A 20,862-nucleotide genomic window follows, 5' to 3' on the forward strand; every position below is an offset into this window, starting at 1 on the left:
ATATTTTAAAAAGCTTTATTTTTATATACTTAAACTCTGTTCTCTAAGTAACACCATTTCTGATATGATTTTCTTCAATGAGAATAAAGCTTTTTTTGTAAGATAATATAAGTACCGTCAAGCTAATTTATTCCATTTCATTTAATTAAAATATAATTCACATAAATGATAAATATATTATACATAATTATCGAACGTACAAGAGATGGAATGACACTCAAAATTATTTTATTTGTTTTCTTATGTTTTTTACCATATGTACATGTAGATGTAAAGTATAAGATCGCTTTGATTTAGAATTTGATATCCAATATCATTGCCATTTCTTAATGTAGTTATTCGTATTCTTCTTGTTAAAATTCTAAATCTCCGATAAATAGGTTAACATGCATTCTCAGTCACATATTATTGGTGTCCCATTTTCAAGAGGCTGCCGATTGAATTTGACTTTTCCAACATTGTGGTGCTAATTCATCCAGTCTATGATCTAAGAAGTTAACACAATTTGTTAACTGAGTTACCATAGTTTCTACCGCACGCGTATGAGAAGAAGTCATATTAGGTAAAAATGATTCTACCATCATCACCTGCAAGCATTTACTACTGTTTATCACAGGTGCAAGTATAATTAGAAAACACTTAAAAAAAAGTTTGCATAATCATAAGCGACTAAGCGTAAATGTATTAATTATTACCCGTTTTTCTAAATTGGCAAGTTTAGATTTGAAAGCGTCTAAATAACCAGGTGGTAGGCTCCGTTCTTCTATAGGACCTGTATTTAGAAATGAAAAAGGAAATAAATTAATATAATTATATGCATTCTTTATTCGTTAAGTACAAGTAATAATACTATTACTTACAAAATTGATGTACTCCAACAACATCAATGATAAAAGGCCTGTAAACCATTAATTTTCTCTCAGAAAATGAACATATTGTACATTTCTGATTTATTTTATGCTATTATTAATCTAATTTTTGATAAACCATCAATTTATTATACTTGTCTTTATGGGATCCTCTGAGCAAAGAAGACAATGGTATCAAATTATTATCGTATCTTCTAATTTTTAATACTTTATTATTATCTTTTTCTATACCGGCCCAATAATAAATAGATATTCTTAATTCATCTAATGTTACTCCAGGTACAACAGTAAAACAATTTAAAGTTGTTTGTAATGTGTCATTTTCTGATTCTAAAAACAAAAGTAATAATATATATTAATTAATATAAAAATAAATAGTATACATTTAAAAAATGATATAATTTAATTATATTTAAGAAATATTAATTTTATTATCTCTTAACCTTTTTTGTTTAGAGATCATATATTTGTATAGTTTTCTTTTACATATATATTTATATACATATATACATATATACATATATATATATATAAAATAATACATATATAACCGTAAACTTACCAATTTGATCGTACCTACGTATCAATATCCACATATTTATTTCACTTACACCCATTTTGTCTTTTTGAAAATATAATAATAAAATAGTATAATATTGAAAATGATATGTTACATAAACGAATTAATGTATCAATGAGTTCAATTCATTCATTGATACATTTATTAAAAATATTTACAATACTTTGAAAGATATAGAAAAATATTTTTATATATAATAATCTTTAAACTGCTTTGAACTAATAACATAAAGTAAAAGTTTCAAGAACGGAAACTAACTTCTAGCTTTTATCTAATTCACATGGAATACGATTTTCTTTTCTTCCGTATCGTGTGATACGAGAAACGTACGAAAATCAATATTATGAATCAAAATATTCTATATAAATTTATATATATTTTATATGAGTATAAAAATTTTCATATATATAAATTTTTCTTTTTTCAATGTGTCTCTGTGTGTGTGTGTGTGTGTGTGTGTGTGTGTGCCTACATAATCTTTTGTTCCATTTTAATATCTCCTTCGACGAATTTAAAAAGAACTAAACTTAAGAAATTTTTCTTAAAAGCATTTCACCACTGATTCTCATCTTGCACAAAAATTTAAAAACCGATTCGATCTAGATAATTTAGAGAACAAGGGTCTGACGAGTCGTCAGATTAGATAAATTATAAAAGTAATTAATTAAACTGGATCCTGCACACTTAAAATGTCGTTTCGTATTTGTAACATACTTTCGAAATAATATCTTATACGTCATTATAAAATTCTAATTATTAATAAAATGAATATTTTTGTAATAAAAACACTGAAATATTCAATTTCAAATAAGGGGAAATGTATTTGTTGAATTTCAACAACATTATGATTTTTTTTTTTATATTTAATCTTATCTAGCCTATCTGGGTTGACTGATCTGCTTCCCTAACTGAAAGGACCCTTTGCACCCTTTCTATACACCCTTCCACAAGCAGTAAAGAACGACGAAACAACCCCTTAGGCGCCTCACGCAAACCTTTCTATGTAATAGCAATGGCTTTGACTCGCATTTCCTTACAACTTCTTCGATTAAAAAAAAAAAAGTCATTCTCATTTTTCGATTTAAATTAAAAATTTTTTCATCTTACAATATTCGTTAGAACATACAATTATATTTACATTTTCTGAATTATTAATTTATATCCATTGTTGAAAATTATTATTAATATATATATATATATATATATATATATATATATATATATATATATATATATATAATATACGATTTTCAATCGATCGGAACCATTTTAAATCTACCGCCAATTGCGCGCCATATTTGTTTTATTTATATCCTTATCAAGGAAGTATTTGCACTTAAAATTTGAAGAAAATTGGAATAAGAAATACAATGAATAAAAGTTAAACTTTACGATGGTATTTCAAATAGGTTAAATTATCCATTCATATCAAGATTATTTTGTTTTAATCCATTCTCTCGTTCTATAGTAAAGAAACAAGTAAAATGAATTGTGTTTTTTTTTCAAATATTTTGACTAATTTATACTTTTACTTATTTTACTTTTGCAATATTCCAATTATTTTCTGAAATTTTTAAAATAAAAACCTTTCTCATTCTATCTCTCTTTAATAAAATGACTGTGTCAAAATGACGTCAGAGAAAATGGACGTGTCTACAGCCACTTCCGAATTCGAGATGTCGCAATTCATAGCGTCGACTAATATCCGGCCACGTTAAAATAGATTATTTGAAGTAAATTTTGTTAGGGAGTCGACTATTCCGTCGCAAATACGATTTATTAAAAGAATTGTAGTTCGTAGAAGGTGCGTGTAAATGTGTGTTTAATAATAATTAGATAAATTAAATGAAGCGAAGAATGGATTACTGGTCGACATGGATGCTTATTGTTTCAATGCTTTTTCACACTATTTTACTTACGGGTGGCGTCGAATTAAGCTTCGAATTGTCTGATAATGCAAAAGAATGTTTTTATCAAGAAATTGAAAAGAATGTTTCCTCAACACTTGAATTTCAGGTTTGTACATATCTGTCCTTTTAATTGAACTTATTCCGTTATAATTTTCATACGTATGTATATTTGAAAATTACGTAAGATAAATCAACATTTAATAACATTTTATAAGACGCATTAGTATATTTATTTAATAAAGTATCCATATTTACTAATAATATCGTTTTATTTTCTATTAAATTAGGTAGTAACTGGAGGTCAATACGACGTAGATGTTACATTAGAGGCACCGAATAAAGAAATCATTTATAAACAAGTGAAAACACAATTTGACTCTCATCCATTCATACCAACTATGTCAGGAGTATATAAAGTATGTTTTAGTAATGAGTTTTCTACATTCTCCCACAAGCTTGTATATATGGATTTCCAAGTTGGAAATGAATTACCACTTCCCGGTTTAGGAGAACATGTCACTGTTATGACTCAAGTAAGTATAAGAATGTCGTTTAAATTATTGAGATAGATATAACATAATAAATATATTTCTATTTTATTGTTATTCTTTAGATGGAGTCATCGGCACAAGTAATCCATGAAAATCTAAATAATATTCTTGATTACCAAACGCATCATCGATTAAGAGAAGCTCAAGGTCGTAAAAGAGCTGAAGATTTGAATGAACGGGTTTTATGGTGGTCCATGATGGAAACCGTAGCTATTCTATCTATCCCTATAGGACAAGTGTATTTCCTCAAGAACCTCTTCACGGACAGGAAACCCTACCAAAGGCTTTAGCAAGATGTAAGAAATTTTTACTTGTGGCTGAAATAAAAAGGCAACATATCCATCTAAATAATCTGGTCAGTGGTGATACACACTTGAGAACTTTGGATGTTGTCATGATTGTTAGTGGAATACAGATATCGTGATGTGTCTTTTCTACATCTATGCTAAAGTTAAAGACTTGGCAAGACAAAGGAAAGAATGCAACATGAGAAAGATTTTTTTTTCTTTTTTGTATATTTTGAAAAAGGATCGCTGTGAGATACAAGCATCCTTAGCACATTAATTTATGAAATACGGAACATTTTATCGCGTGTGTCGTTAGAACTATGAGCTATCAAAGAAGAAGGTGCAAGTGTTTGGAATGCCATACATTTTAGCACTGTAAACTCCTAAGTTGTAGTTATACTGACATAAACGGTACAAGAGACACTGACGTACTCTAATCAAGTTTTTCTTAATGTGAATGTGTAAAATAATAAATTAAAATGTTTGGGCGTGAATTTTTCTTGTAAAAGTATAAACCTTTTACCTTTGTAGAATCATTATAATAGATACGTAAAAGGACAACAAAAATAATACAAGTTTAATTAATAGTTTAATGATATCTATTCTGCAATTTCACACAATGCTTATTTTCTTTTTAACAAGATACCTATTTCAATAATACTAATAAAATAGCAAAATGTGTCAAGGTATCCGTGGTATTATTAAAACAGATGATTTAGCACATGGACTTTACCAATTACAGAAAGGATAAGTGCCTAAGAATTAAAAAATAACAGATAATTATATAGAATAATATATAATTTAAAGATAGCAGAAGATAACTAACCAACAAGAATAGGATAAAATGGTGGTGGACTGCACAGAACAGGTGGAGTTGGTAAAACATTACGTGCTTCATATTTCAATCCACCAAATCTTACAGAGGTAGTAATTTTAGGTTTGACTTTACAAGGTGAACCAAATTTTGGTGGACATTGAATCCATGGGGAATATTGTCTCCAAATAGTACATGGTGAACATGGAGAATAAGGAGTACATGGCATGCATACTGAACTATAATAAAGAAAAAAAAGAAACATTGTAATGAAAATAAAAAAAAAATATTGTTAAATTCCTATCATAGACTTACCAATTGTCATTGCCTTGACACGTTATTGGCATTTTTATTTATTTATTTTACAAATTCACATAAATATAATTTACAAGATGTAACACAGAAAATTTATTAAAAAAAAAAAAAGCTAGAAAAGCACAAAACAATTGATGAACAAATAAAATTTATAAAGCGAGTAACTTCTGGAGATATTCATTCTTAATGAGAATAATGAGTGCGAAATAATTGATTTATTTACATATTATTTTGTGAAGGTGTTACATCTCATTTATATTAAAAATTCTTTATTCGTCAAATTTGAATAAATTTCATGAAACCTATCATCTGGTGGTGCAATTTGAATGTGTGAATAGGGTCGAGATTTGGTAGGTAGGTTAGGTTATGAATCCACTCTCAGTGCGTATTGATAGGGCCGGCTAGCAGTTCAAAACGGCCCTGTGTATATACGTGCATATATATATATATATATATATATATATATATATACATATATATGTATGCATATATATATACTCTTTCGTAACTTTGTATCATGGAACGCATTTGAAATTCGAAAGAAACCCGTCGTTCTATGTAAGTACGTATATATTCATGTACATGGAGTTTGTAAATGGGCCACTTATTTTGAGCTCCGTACATGACAAGTTTTCAACCGGTCCCTTCGACGTTTTCTTACTCTGTACTTCTAGTTTTTGTTACTCCAACTTCTCAGAAAATGCACTTCAGTTTTCGTTTTTTATATAGCCGGGCGATCTTAACCTCTTTAGGAACGATTATTTTCAAATATTATAAAGTAAAACGATCTAACTTACGATTAAATAATTTATTGAAATTTCAAATTAATAGTAATTAAAGAGAGAAAAAGTAATAATTCGATAAACATTTAAAATATATAATTAAAGAAAATAATGTCGATATATATATATATATTTAACGAATATTTGAATTTTCGAAAAATCCAAACGTACGTATATAATATCAAATTATTCCTGAAAAAATAAAAGATCTATAAAATATTAAGTTTTAATCGAAATAAACATTGATATCGTTATTGTTGTATAGAAACGTGTACGTTAATTAGAAGGAACGTTTTATGAGCGAAAAGGGAAAGTTCGTAAATTATATACTATTTCTTCCTTTTTATTTTATCTTTTCATTTTTCTTTCTTTTTTCTGTTTTTTTTTTTTTTTGTTTTTTTAAGGAAACAAGTGCGTTGAAATACGTTAGTTATGAAGGCAGGAGTAGGGTGTAAATTATGATAGCGACGGTGGTGGTAGTTAGATGAGATGTTTCCTTGTATACACGATCACGTTATGCGCGCGCAGGAGTGTAGTGGGGTGGGGGGAAGGTCGCGCGCGGGAATAGCTGTAGCGAGCTGGGAAGGAGGGGGAAGGTAGAGTATCGCGACGTTCGCACGAAGCGTGTTGCACGAGTTTTCAAACGGCTACGTAAGGAGGCAGGTCGTTCTCGGCTCCTTTTTCTCTCGGTCTCCTTTTCCTCGCTATCTTTTACGTGTTATTTTATTATATATATATATATATATATATCTTATGTCTTATTTTATTCTTCTTTGGAACATCGATCAATAGATTTTTGAAAAATCGAGCAACGTGCATCGAGTGTGTAGACTTTTGTGAAATTAGAATAAGAGAATTAAAAATATCAAAAACAGTGATTTTTATTGGTTATTATCATCGTCATCCTCGACGTCATTTATCATCTTTAACTGAACATCATTCGAGTTCAAACTTCGAAAAAAGTAAGCTTTCCTTTTATTCAATTATTCGAATGATTTTTATTAAAATTTTAATCGTCATAACACGTTTGTTCGTTTTATATATTTATTTGATTGATTTCGTTCATAATTAATATCTATAAATAATCGTCGATAGAACAAGGAATATTTTGATATATTCTGCGATTTGTAAAACGTATCATGGCGAATGAAAAACAGTAGGAAAACGCGCCAAGTACATATGTATAAGAAAACAAAAGAGGATAGATTGCACGTTACGAAACAAAGATGGTCGACCTGTTCGCAGATGCATCGAATTGTAGGTATTCTTCGACATTAATACTAATTTTACATTGTTTATTCGTGTTTATACGAATATAATAGCATTAGTAAGAAAATTAGCGTTCGTTGACCTGACACTCATCTAGATTTAAATATACTCTTATATTACATAAAATCCATTTATATTAGTCGATCGAAGAATTGATTTTATGGTTATTAATTATAAACGAGTATGTGTCTACATATATATATATATATATATATATATATATATATAAAATGACGTATTACTCCATATTTTAAGATTTCATTTTCATCGTATTCGTTGTTTATATTCGCGATATAATATTCTTCGTACATTGAATTTCTAAGAAATTGCTATAAATACAGACATAAAGGTCCTTCACGTGAAATGAAAGTAAACTATTAATCATAATATAATTACTAATAGCTTTTCTCTATTTCTTTTAATTTCCTTATTTACAAATTGCGATTCTTATATTACGATTCCGTTTCATTTGAATCTTTTGTAAACGATAAATACAAAGGTGATATTAAAAAGGACGAAAGAAAGTGACAAATGGCAAAATATTATTGTTTTAGAAAAGGAGTATTTAACAGCGGTTATTGAACTTTCTATTGTTCCTTAGACGGATAGCCATCGTAACTCGAGATCGTCCTTCAACACGCATTACCACTCGCAAGAATAATTTCGCGTAATATATTTCCTCCCATATCGAATAACTTTTTTGATATTTTTTTTTATCATTATATATTGGTAAAGATAAATGATAATAATTGAATGTTTATATTTCAAATTAATCCGTTTAATTTTATAAATAATGAAAAAAAAAAAATATTTTTAATCTCTTCGATCGAAACCGATTTTAATTCCTTAATTCGTTTTTAATTCATTAAAAAAACAAAAAAAGAAGAAGAAAAAAAGCTATATATGTGATTAATAAATTGAGCTAAAATAATTAATAATACGAGTTAACTAATATAAATTAATTTCCATTATAGAGATTGATGCATTTGTAATTACAAAGACCGTAAGAGATTATTTATGTAATATACGTTGTTACATGGATGATCATAGAGATCAATTCTTTTTATTTCTTAATGTTAAAAAAAAAAAAAAAAAAAAAAAGATTTATTTTTAAGTTGAACATAATATACAATTGGATATAAATAGGGATATAGAAGGAAAAAAAACACGTAACTTGCAATTAAACTTATATACGTATATGCGAATGTAAAATATATATTTGTATATATGTGTATATATATATATATATATATATATATATATAAATATAAATTCGCATTGTAGAAGCGTACGGTCAGATTGTAGTTTGGCTTCTTTCTATTGCACATGAAACGCAACGTTCTTACGATCGATCTTATGTCCAAGAAACAACTTGGTTTCATCGTCGTCGACATCAGACGACGACGACGACGACGACGACGACGGCGACGACGACGACGATGACGACGACGACAACGACAACGACAACGACTACGACGACGACGAAGACGGGTCGATGGCCCGTAGAAATATAATTATATATACATCACACACGCCAATGACGAGTACAACGATCACGTCAATAACTTGTATACATATGTTTATATATATATATATATATATATATATATATATATATATATATATCTATTATTATCTATTTAATGGGTCATAGAAATGATTAGAAACTTTCGAAATCCTATTAATATCGTTTTCTAGATTATTAGCATAAATTAAATAACGAATCTGAATTTTATATTAAAATGTGCAATAATATAATATCTCTCTCTCTCTATCTTTCTCTCTCTCTCTCTCTCCCTTTCTCTTTCTTCCTCCCTCCCTCTCTCTCTCTTTTTCTCTCTCTCTCTCTCTCTCCCTCTCTCTTTCTTCCTCCCTCCCTCTCTCTCTCTCTCTCTCTCTCTCTCTCTCTCTCTCTCTCTCTCTCTCTTTGTCTATCTATCTATCTATAATATATATATATTTCTTTTTCTAGATATCTATCGAACTATCTCTCTCTTTTACATATTAATTTTGGTTTTGTGTATAAAATAAGAGACTTGTTCTTATTTCGTTATTTCGTTAATTTCACACCGAGGAAAGAAGAGAGAGAGAGAGAGAGAGAGAGAGAGAGAGAGAGAGAGAGAGAGACGAGTTTTAAGATCTTCTTTCTCTTTTTATTGAAATAACCTAGGTATAAGTATAACTTATGTTAGAGCTACCCTATCTATACCTTTTTCTTCTTACAATCAAGACTGGTTCCAGTTATGGAGCATGGAACGTACACCGCAGACGTGCTCGGTAAAGCAGCTACATGCGTTTGCTCTCTTTCTCTCTTTCTCTCTCTCTCTCTCTCTCTCTCTCTCTCTCTCTCTTTCTCTACTCCTATCTCTCTTTCTCTCTCTCTCTCTCTCATCTTTCTTCTTCTTTCACGGAAATTATCATAGAAGAACGGACGATTTCTCTGTAAAATTCATCATCTAGGATCGGTGGTTGGTTCTCCTTCTTTCTTTCTTTCTTTCTCTCTCTTTTTCTCTTTTGTTCGTAATTGTGTGTATAAAAGAGAGGGAAAGAGAGAGAGAGAAGGAAAGAGAAAGAGAAAGCTACGATTTTCTCGTAATTAAAGCGATATTGATCGATGAATTATTATTATTATTATTATTATTATTATTATTATTATTATTATTATTATTATTATTATTTTTATCATTATTATTAGTATTAGTATTATTACTAATTTTGTTTTGTTTGTTATTAATTTTATTATTTTTTTTTTCCTTTTTCTTCATATTATTATTATTATTATTATTATTATTATTATTATTATTATTATTATTATTATTATTATTATTATTATTATTATTATTATTATTATTATTATTATTATTATTATTATCATTATCATTATTATTATTATTACTATCATTATTATTATTATTATTATTATTATTATTATTATTATTATTATTATTATTATTATTATTTTTATCATTATTATTAGTATTAGTATTATTACTAATTTTGTTTTGTTTGTTATTAATTTTATTATTTTTTTCTTCCTTTTTCATCATATAATTATTATTATTATTATTATTATTATTATTATTATTATTATTATTATTATTGTTATTATTATTTCTTTTCTTAGGTAGAAGCGAAATTTCATTGTAACCAATTTGTTTAAATCTACTTTAACGATAAATTCTCGATTGCGGCTATAATTATTTAATTCTGAATAACTAAAGGGTATTTTTTTTTATTTTTTAAATCAATCGAATCTTGTGTCGTCTTTCAACAATTAAACCTTTTGTTGCATATCTGATTTCTCTTGAAAAAAATATTTATAATATTTATTTACTGTGATTGTCAAATTAATTAATATAAATAGCTCGAAATGAATAATTTTAATTTGACATTTGAGAAATAATGAAAGACGAAAAAGAAAAATATGTTAATCGAATTGTTATTATTAATTGCGAAGATGAATTATATATATATATATATATCATGGTTACCTTGAAGCATGAAAAACGAATTAATCCTGATGTACCTCGCGATAAATTAGTTCACCAGCCGTGCAGTCCTAATTACTGTTGCAGTTAAGAGGAAAAGAAAGAAAGATATAGTGAGAGAGAAGAGAATTTAAAGAAATGAGCACGTTTTTATTTACAACAGTGGGAGGATTTCGTAACGAGCGAAGGATCCTTATGGTGTTTTTAAAATGAAAAGAAGAAGATGAAGATATACTTTACTTAAGAGAAAGAAAGTTAGAGAGAGAGAGAGAGAGAGAGATAGATAGATAAATAAATAGATAGATAGAAAAAGAGAAAGAGAAAGAATGATATGAAATTAACTCGCGACCCAGATCATTCTTTTCTTTCACTAGTCTTCAGCTGATTTCATTTTTTCCAATGTGACATGTAACATGGGTTTATACGCGTGTCATTGTAAATAACAGAATTTTTCTAATTTTCTATTTTTTCTTTTTCTATTTCTTTCTTTCTTTTTCCTCTTTTTTTGCTCGCTCGTTTATTATAATACGTTTATAATATATACACATACACATACACATATACATGAGAAATTATATCGGAATGATCGTCGAGATAAAAAGAAACAATAATGTTTCATATTTGCTTTTATATTTTTATTCGCTCATTCATTAATTCATTCATTCGTCGTTCGAACGAAATGGGACACTCTTGTAAAAATATTGAACGTTTTTAATGCCTATGTAAAATAGTTTGATGAGATACATATGTATGTGTCTCTATGGATTAGGGAAAAAAAAATTCGCCGAGAATTTCCGATAACGATGGGGAGAAAAAAATCGAACGAGTTGGACGAGTTTCAATGTAAAAAAAAAAAAAAAAAGAAAAAAGAAAAAAAAAGAAAAAGGAAAAAGAAAGAAAGAAAAAAAATAAAGTGGAAAAAAAGAGACAGAAAAGATTGTAGAAGGTTCGTGATTCAACGAACCTGTAGGGAAAAGATTGAAAAAATAAAAATTTAAAAAAAAAGGAAAAAGAAGAGAGAAAGATGTGTATAAAAACAAATATATAAAAGTTGAGTTATATAGGTCGAGAGTTAATTTTGCATCGTTCTTTCGTTATCGATTATTCAATTTAGTATATCATATATTTTAGTATAGAGTATCATATATTGTATCTTATTATTTCTATATAATAATATTTAAATATTTGTCTCTTTCTTTTTTCTTTCATTCTTTTACGTTATAAACTTGTATGCATTTTTACAAGTATATCTTAATTGGATTCAAACATGTTTGGATGTTTTTTTTTTGTTAAAAAGATTTTTCTATATCTGCATCTCTCTCTCTTTATCTCTCTCTCTCTCTCTCTCTCTCTCTCTCTCTCTCTCTCTCTCTCTCTCTCTCTCTCTCTCTCTCTCTCTCTCTCTTTCTTCCTCTCTCTCCTTTTATTTTCTTTTATTTATTTTTGTTTTCTTTTTTTATTAAGATAAAGTGGTATATATCTCCTCGTGGTTTTCGATTCCCAGGATGCAGCAAAGACGGACGGTCTCTCTCGGTTGGAATTACCGTGAACGTATTAGATTTCTATTTCCGCAAATTTGCGTGTGTGCGTGTACGTGTGTGCGCGTGCATGCGCGCTCGATCTTCGAATTTTTGATTTAGTTGAAATTAAATTCAGATCGATATGATATATGTGTATGCGTATATATTTATTTTTAAAGAAAAAAAAAATTCTCTTTTACATATTTTCCTTTTTATTTCGTTCTTTTCGATAGATCAATCATTATAAATCAAAATTTAATAGAGTAGTATTCTGTAACAGATGCATATATTTCATATCTTTTTTCTTCTTCTTCTTTTTCTTTTTTCTTTTTTTTTTTTTTTTTTGGTTATTTTTATTTTCGTTATGTTCACTCTCGAGAGTTATTTCGATTTTATTTATACATGGATTACAACGTTCGATGATGCAGGTCAACATTCCAGCCACGTTTACTTTTATAGCGATCTCGTCAAACCGGTCGGCATTCTCGCCAAGGATTTTCCCATTTTTGGGTTGGAAGTTAAAAAAAAAAAATACAGGGAAAAAGAAAGGAAGAGGGCAAGGGGAAGGGAAAAAATAAGGTCTGGCGCGAGTATATTTTAACTTTCGATCGATCTATATGGCATTTCGATAGTTCTTTTTTTTCTTTTTCTTTTTTTTTTTTTTTTTTTTTTTTCTTTTTTTTGCAATGTTGACTCAGAGAGATACGCGCGCCAATGATATTTACTCCTTTCCTCTTCACTTCGTTTACGTCGATCTCACTGATCTAGATCATGGTTACATTTAAGTATCACAGTACGATAATGTTATCCGTTTGATTAAAATAATAAAATAATAGACATACATGGATACGATAAAATTATATGTAATAACAATAATACGTAATTGTGCGATTATAATGATAAAACAGTTATGCGATAATAATAATAATAATAATAATAATGATAATAATAATAATAATAATTATTATTATTATTATTATTATTATTATTATTATTATGTACATATCACGCTTATAAGATGGAATAACGAAAAACGTACATAAAAAAGAATTTCGATTCATTCTTTCTCCTTAATTTTTTTTTTTTAACTCTATTAAGTTATTATAATTTAACTTGATTAGGATGACAAGTATAACAGCGGACATAGCACTCGACACGTAGCCATTTCCCTCGGACAATCGATCGGAAGTTATAGGAGAGCGATTCTCCCCCCCCCCCCCTTCTATATATATATATCTATCTATCTATCTATGTCTCTCTCTCTCTCTCTCTTTCTCTCTCTTTCTCTCTCTTTCTCTCTCTGTTTCTTTCTCCCTTTCGAAGTAGTTGCACGACTATCGCTTGAAGCTATCGTACGAGCACAAGTGGCCGCGTGCAGAAAGTGCAAATGCAACGGCGGAGAGGGCGTAGTAAACCTCCCCTCCTTTTCTCTCTCTCTCTCTCTCTCCCCCCCTTTTTTTTTCTTTTTCATCTCCAACAAAAGCTCCATCAGGAGAAGGAAACACGAGGGAGAGAAACGCGAAACGCTTTAACGTTTCATTCGCGTAGCCGCTAATAATGAATCCGTGTGCGTTGGCTTGTTCTTTGTGGGTTTCATTTTCTTTTTTTTTTCTCCCCTTCTTTTCCTTTTTCCTCCTACTTTTCTCTTGCTTGTTGTTTTTTTTTCTTTTCTCTTTATTCATATATATATATATATATATATATATATATATATATATATATGTATATATTTTTTTTTTTTTTTTTTTTTTTTTTAATTTTACAACCCCATGCGATATATGTAATATCATCGTATGGTTCGTATTCTAGATATTTAAATCTTCATTCTTTCTCTTTTATCATTTTTATTAGAGAAAAGAGAAAAAGGTGATCAGAAAGAGATAAAGAGAGAGAGAGAGAGAGAGAGAGAGACGAGGGAAAAAATTTCATCTTTTTTTTTTTCTTTCTTTCCCTATTCATTTTGTGATCTCCAAATTCTCCTGTCATTGTACCGATTGTCATTATTATAATTATAATAATTGTTATCATAGAAGAAAAGAAAGAGAAACGATGAGGAAATTTTCTTCCTATGATACTCGAACGTTCGTGAAAGTAAGAATAATGAAAGATGGATTCACGGTTATTCTCGATCGAAAATCATTATTCTTTTTCTCTCTTTATGAATCTTATCTACTCGTAAAATTTTCATTTTTTTCGATCGACTTTCATTCGGCGAAGAGAGATAGATAAAAGATCATGGGTGAACGTCGAGAATGATGATTCTCTGATAGACACACAGAGAATTCTTTCTTTCGAATGGAACAAAAAAAGAAACGTACTGTTTTCTGTAAAACTTGTCACTTTTTTTTTTTTTTTTTTAATCAGTTAGAAAAAAAAATTGCACGACTTTATAATTTTATCCAAAACTAGTATTACTTTTACTATGAGATAATTTGTAGATAATTTTCTATGGATTAATTTTTATAAATTTTATATATCTATATATAATGATAGGAAATAATTCATTTATCCCTAACGAAACATTATTTTTTTTCTTTTTTGTTCTTTTTTGTTTTGGAAGAAATCAATTTCTCTCTTATTAATTTTGGCATCATTTTTTTTTCTTTTTTGCTTCCTTTTTTTCTGCAAATAATTTAGTAACATTCACTTTTCTTTTTTGAATCTAATGTATCGTTGTAACATCATTGTTTTAGAAAATAATCGCCGGGAATGTCCGTGCATGGTAAATTAAGATGTCGCCAAGGAGCGGCCAACTCAAGGAGCGATACATAAATGAAGCCAAATGAGAGAGGAATGACGCTTCCAATATCGAGCTATGAGAAGCTTCTCGACCAAGTTCGAGAGCTTACTCACGAGACGAGACTGTTGCAACGAGACTTGCATTCTGCTCTCTACAACGCGAACATCCCGCCAGACGTGAATCACAATTTTAATTACGACAGACGCGATTGTAAAAAAGGTAAGTCGAATGTAAGTCGTCAAAAAAATATGAGATAAACGATATATATATATATATATATATGAGAAGATTTTAAAATCAATTAACGAGTTTCACGGCAACAAAAAAAAAAGAAAGAAAAAAGAAAAGAAAAAAGAAATGAAAAACTCGCAAAAGATTCAGACCATTTACAGATATACGCTCCCGACTTTCGATTAATCTTCGTTATTCGAAAAGTTAATTAGATAAATAGTAAAATGAATCTATTTTATAGTTTTCTTTTTTGTTTCTTTTTCCTTTTTCTTAAGAAATTTATAATCAAAAATATATAGTTCTACAAAAGCATCTCGTAACTATGAAAAAAAGATTAGATTTTTAAAAACACCTAAGAAACTATTGTTCCCCTTTATAATGTAAAATTTATAATATCAATTAAAACAATATGTATTATGTATACATATATAATTTTACTCTATGTACCATACTAATAGTATAATATATACGTTTTTCTTTTCTTTTTTAATTTTTCATAAATCTTTGGTATTAAAATAGCATATATTATATTATTATAGACTATATTTAATATGATCGCTTCCGTGAAAAATTCTCGATCTCGATCTAGATCTAGATCTAGATCTCTTTCATTATATTCGAAAATATCTTAGAAGGAATGTTAGACGTACCATTACAAAAGAATTTGCTGCGCATCCGCGATTACGTCGCGTTATCGTTTCTGAGAGAGGAAGAGAGAGAGAGGAGTGGGGAGGGAGGGGGGAGGGAGGAGGTAGAGAGAAAGAGAGAGATGCGTGAAACTCGATTTAAACTATCACGAAGAGGATCGTGACACGTGCTATGTCTAGCGCACGGCGTCTGGACGTTGAAGAGACGACGATGGGTTTGGATCGGTGCCACGAGAGCTATATGGTGCTTTCGACGTGAAGGAAACCGACTGAAAGAAAATAAGAATATATATTGGATGGATCTTGGGGATTTCTTTAAATAAAAGTAAAAGTTGTAAAAAAAAACATGTTAACAGTTTCGTATAAAATCTTTCATATGTAGAAATCTTTTATTTGTACATATATATGATTCATATATTATTATTATTATTATTAATTTAATGGATGTTATATAATATATATTATTTTATAAAAATGTAATAATACAACAATGTAATTAATTATTATAGAGGGTAATCTAAGTAAAATGTTACGAATTGTTTCCATCAAAATCGTTTTATCAATTCTGTTGAATACATTTTTTTTTCTTTTTTTTCTTTTTTTTCTTTTTTTTTACATTAAACTTTACTACAATATTAAATAATTAATATCAACGAATGTCTCAATTTTTCTCTTTTTATTTCGATTTCTTTATTCATTTTTAAACTATAAGTCTCTAACAAATTCGTCAGAATATTTCACGTGGATAATCTTGCAAATAAATTTATATATATATATGTACATATATATTAATTATCACATATTAATAAACTAATATTGCAAATAAAAGTAGAAACGACCCGACAGTCTAGCCTTTTGGCTTGGTGACAATTGAGAAAGAGAAAAAGAGAGGATAAAACTTTTCTACGAATTTCGCGCGCAAATCTTTCTTCTTTATCTAACTTGGAACATATTTGGAGCACACACGCGCGGGCTCACACACACGTACACACAAATAGAAAATCCCATTACTATTTCTATTTTATTTGGCACGTATAACAGGAAATTTAGATGTGACACAATACGAGGGGTCAAAGGTGAAAAGAGGAAGAGAAAGAGAGAGAAATGTATTTCGAGCGAGTAAACGAGATCTTCGATGCATTCACGTGTGCGTAACAATTGTATGCACGAGCGCCCGAGATAGGTAAATTGACATGCATAATAAAAGAGAGAAAGAAAGAAAGATACATAGATGACATTTGCGCAAAGTCTTGAAATTGGTGATATAGGAAATAGAAAAGAAGAAAATCGTTCGAACGGGACGAACGATATATTTTTCATTTTTTCTTTATTTTTTTTTTTTTATATATACTTCAATTATCTTTCTTTCACTCTCTCTCTCTCTCTCTCTCTTTCTGCCTCTTTCTCTATCACTTTCCCTCCCTCTTCCTCCCTCTCTCTTTCTCTCTTTCTCATTCTCTCCTTCTTTCGTTTGATTTTAATTTTTTTTCTTTTTTTTTTTTTTCACTTCTTCAAATTTGTTTTCTCCTATCAAGTACAATTTTAGCGCGATGACTAATTATCGTCAAAAGAGGAAAAATTGAAGGAGTAGTTAACGAGAGCTAACCTCGTCTCGATTCAAAGGCAACCGCATGTAAAAGCATGAGAAACGTGTGCGACCAGGCATCGAAATAATTTTGGTTTGACTCGAGTGTCTCAAGTTCGAGGGCAATTCGCATGGATTTTCTCAGTGAGTGCTCATTATGCAGCGTGTTATGCCACGTAGTTGGCGAAAGGATTTCGAAATTTATGCGAAAGCAATTTCTCTCTCTCTCTCTCTCTCTCTCTCTCTATCTATCTATTTATCTATCTATCTATCTATCTATCTAGCTATCTATCTCTTTCTCTCTCTCTCTCCCTCTCTCTCTCTCTCTCTCTCTCTCTCTCTCTCTTTCTCTCTCTCTCTCTCTGTTCGTATTTATCAAACGCGAGCAATGTTTTATTTAAAGAACTCAAGAGGGTTGGTACTTGATCCTCTTCTTCTCGTAACCTATGTATGTATATACATATATACATACGTAACACCATTCAATTACATAAATACTTACGAACGAATCGTCTTATCAGTATGTACGAGCACTCTCCACATTATTTTTTTTTATCCTTCTGGGCATGATTTTACATACAATGTACGCACTTTTCAATTGTGCTTCTAACGAGTATCAAAATGTATAAATGAATAATAGTTAAGTCGGGATAATAGTTATATATCTTTGAAAAAAAAAAAAAAAAAATGTTAATCCTCTATAATTCAATTTTCAATCGAGTTCTAAAGCAAAAATTATATAATGTAATGTTTCAATAATACTTGTAATAGTATAATTATACTATTGATATAATATATACTATGATGTATATTTATATGATAATTAGTATAGAATATAATATACTATTACTATAATATATTACTGTATATGATTATACTATTACTATACATAGTATTTTATTATCTTGATAAAATGTTGAAAAAATTATTATTATTATTATTATTATTATTATTATTATTATTATTATTATTATTATTATTATTATAACAACAATACGATATATCTTTCAGGGAGAATCCTGACAGATAACATAATAAGAAAGGACGAAAAAAGACGTAGGACTGAGGATGGACATGGTTCTCTCGTCGAATGCAAGTGAGTATAAAATTTAAAAACAAATATGTATTTTAAAGTATAAAATTCGCGGAAAAAAATAATCCACAATTCTCTCTTTCTCTCTCTCTCTTTCTCTCTCTCTCTCTTTCTCTCTCTCTCTTTCTCTCTCTCTCTCTTCTCTTCTTTGCTACCGGCATAATACAGAATGAAAGTCATATACAAGAGCTTTTACTTCTGGTTTGATGGCACCAAATATTGTGCTGGACGCGTCTTTGCTCTTCCCAACGTTCTGAAAAAACTTTTGTGATCGTTAGCTTTCATCTTCTCCGCAAAGCTGCAGCAGGTTCTTCTTTAGTCGCGTCTACCACACATTTATCTCATGTTTTAACGCTTCACTTTTCATTCTTCCTTTGTCTTGCTTGTTTCTAAAACTGTTTAGCATTTTACTTTTTTAGGGATATTTTAAATGGAAACACCTGTTTATTTTTTTACTTCGTTAAAACATTAAAATGAAACATTCTTTGCTCCTTTAATGTTACTTAAACAATTTATTTATATAAAAGAAAAGCTGATATAATTAATAAAACAAATTTATTTTATTTGAATAGCAATCTCAGACTTCGTCCACGGTTTCTATCGAATTTGGAGAGTGTCGACTATTTTCGATCAAGCGACCTCACCAGTCGACTTTTGGCCCAGAGAAGCTACGAGCACGATCGATTGATCTCACAGGTAAGCTGTAGCAGAGTGGCTGGTGTGTTAGTAAGCGTTTGGTTCCTTTGAGCCACGTCTCGTGCAAGCAAGCAAGCCAAGCAAGCAAGCAAGCAATCAAGCAAGTAGCAAGTGCGAACGTGTAAGAGCTTCGTTAACGAACCCTCTCTTTGTCCACACGCACCGTCATCGTACAACCGAGCTTAGTAATTCAATGTACAACACTGTTGGAGCAAGTGTAAGGCAATTAACAATCAATCATCTACATATATGTATACATATGTATATATATATATATATATATATATATATATATATATATATATATATATGTGTGTATGTTTATATGTGTATGTTATATACAGTATGTAGTATGTATATAGTTCTTCTCTATTTACTTTTCCAGTTGAATCTGGAATAGAAAGTCTTCATCCTTGTCATTTACTTCTCTTACAATAGAAAATAGATTGCTAATTGATTGGAAATTTGTGTCGGAAGGAGTGAAAGTTAATTCAGAAATTGGCTACTTTCCAAAATCTAGTAGTCTAATTACTTGATCGTGGTTACCACATCAAAGGGACATTTGAACGTCCATTAAGCAACAGAGTTTAAGCTTATCGTTTATTTATACATAACTTTATGATCATCATTATCTTCGTCGTCGTCGTCATCCTCGTCATCATCGTCGTCGTTGTCATCGTCGTTATCGTCATCAACGTCAAGAGAGAATTAAAGAGTCAAAAAGAAGTTATCTATGGCAGAGCAGATTAAAAACACAACGTCTCTTGTACGTATGAAATATATACGTGTGTGTATATATATATATATGCATACTTCTGACTCATGCGAGTCATTATCTCATTCAGCTTGATTTGACAGATGTGATCTAGGAGAAGGTACATTTTTCTGGAATCGAATTAATAATCGTTTTTATCAATCTGTTATAAATAACTTCTTAAATAATTTTCTTGGAACAATTGGGTTCTTAGAGATTTATGATTTTTGCTTTTTTCTTCTTTTTTTCTTTTTTTTTTTTTTTTATTTTTTGAGGTCAGTAAGAGCTCGCATTGTAGGGAACACGTGTTAGTATCTATGAAACTATCAGCAACGAGCGAGTTAATACGTTGCATCCGTAGTTGCTTGCTTGCTTGCTTGCTCGCGGACGCTGTACTTTCAACCGCAGTGCAGTCGATATTAATGCAACGAAACGTACAACGTTAGATTAGAACTTGAAATCGATATTAAAGTAATTTCTCTCCATATCTTCAAGCCGATGATTTAGAAGAGATTTTTTTCTTTCTTTTTTTTTTTCTTTTTATATATTTATATTATAAGTTTTTTTTTTTTTTTATTCACACAGTGTATCCGTTTAAAAGAATACTTAATAGTGCGACGCTTTAACCTTAACACGACCTGACCTAATCAGTCGTTTAAAGGTTACGTAATTGTACTATATATAGTTTATATATATATATATATATATATATATATATATATATATATATA

The 20,862-nt window shown here is 29.3% G+C and overlaps 3 protein-coding genes across 6 annotated transcripts in view; 2 read left to right on the forward strand and 1 right to left on the reverse strand.

The window, feature by feature from the left end:
* Positions 1 to 126: 126 nt before the first annotated feature.
* Positions 127 to 1,836, reverse strand: LOC124430574. 3 transcript variants are annotated; one of them, XM_046977354.1, is made up of 6 exons: positions 1,432 to 1,836; positions 1,004 to 1,199; positions 861 to 898; positions 696 to 772; positions 579 to 587; positions 127 to 487 (listed from the first exon to the last, which is right to left on the reverse strand). In XM_046977354.1, exons 1-6 carry the CDS (start codon positions 1,484 to 1,486, stop codon positions 467 to 469), a joined length of 396 nt encoding a protein of 131 aa, XP_046833310.1. In that variant the 5' UTR covers positions 1,487 to 1,836; the 3' UTR covers positions 127 to 466. The 3 variants fall into 3 exon arrangements, with proteins under 3 accessions (XP_046833310.1, XP_046833311.1, XP_046833309.1); XM_046977355.1 differs by lacking the exon at positions 579 to 587 and having other exon boundaries at positions 1,432 to 1,832; XM_046977353.1 differs by having other exon boundaries at positions 127 to 587; positions 1,432 to 1,822.
* Positions 1,837 to 3,106: 1,270 nt separating this feature from the next.
* Positions 3,107 to 4,691, forward strand: LOC124430910 (transmembrane emp24 domain-containing protein 7). Its single transcript, XM_046978144.1, has 3 exons — positions 3,107 to 3,465; positions 3,647 to 3,892; positions 3,973 to 4,691. The coding sequence occupies exons 1-3, from the start codon at positions 3,295 to 3,297 to the stop codon at positions 4,198 to 4,200; spliced, it is 645 nt and encodes a 214-aa protein (XP_046834100.1). The 5' UTR covers positions 3,107 to 3,294; the 3' UTR covers positions 4,201 to 4,691.
* A 2,223-nt stretch (positions 4,692 to 6,914) lies between these two features.
* LOC124430908 overlaps positions 6,915 to 20,862 on the forward strand; it is a 31,438-nt gene continuing 17,490 nt past the window's right edge. The window contains exons 1-4 of one of the 2 annotated variants that reach the window (XM_046978138.1): positions 6,915 to 7,070; positions 15,079 to 15,344; positions 18,600 to 18,684; positions 19,254 to 19,377. In XM_046978138.1, the coding sequence (XP_046834094.1) occupies positions 15,158 to 15,344; positions 18,600 to 18,684; positions 19,254 to 19,377 (396 nt within the window). In that variant the 5' untranslated portion in view covers positions 6,915 to 7,070; positions 15,079 to 15,157. Of the gene's footprint in view, positions 7,071 to 15,078; positions 15,345 to 18,599; positions 18,685 to 19,253; positions 19,378 to 19,411; positions 19,595 to 20,862 lie in introns of those variants that run through there. The other variant, XM_046978140.1, reaches the window with a different exon arrangement.

Source organism: Vespa crabro, chromosome 19 (assembly GCF_910589235.1).
Source record: "Vespa crabro chromosome 19, iyVesCrab1.2, whole genome shotgun sequence".
Taxonomy (NCBI): Eukaryota; Metazoa; Arthropoda; class Insecta; order Hymenoptera; family Vespidae; genus Vespa; species Vespa crabro.

Bases quoted from the DNA above. Each gene is read 5' to 3' on its own strand.
- LOC124430910 (XM_046978144.1), top strand. From the start codon at position 3,295: ATGAAGCGAAGAATGGATTACTGGTCGACATGGATGCTTATTGTTTCA. The intron at 3,466-3,646 runs GTTTGTACATAT...CTATTAAATTAG, and splicing joins CCTCAACACTTGAATTTCAG to GTAGTAACTGGAGGTCAATA. The intron at 3,893-3,972 runs GTAAGTATAAGA...GTTATTCTTTAG, and splicing joins ATGTCACTGTTATGACTCAA to ATGGAGTCATCGGCACAAGT.
- LOC124430574 (XM_046977353.1), bottom strand. From the start codon at position 1,486: ATGGGTGTAAGTGAAATAAATATGTGGATATTGATACGTAGGTACGAT. The intron at 1,200-1,431 runs GTAAGTTTACGG...TTTTGTTTTTAG, and splicing joins ACGTAGGTACGATCAAATTG to AATCAGAAAATGACACATTA. The intron at 773-860 runs GTAAGTAATAGT...TTCTAAATACAG, and splicing joins TGTTGGAGTACATCAATTTT to GTCCTATAGAAGAACGGAGC.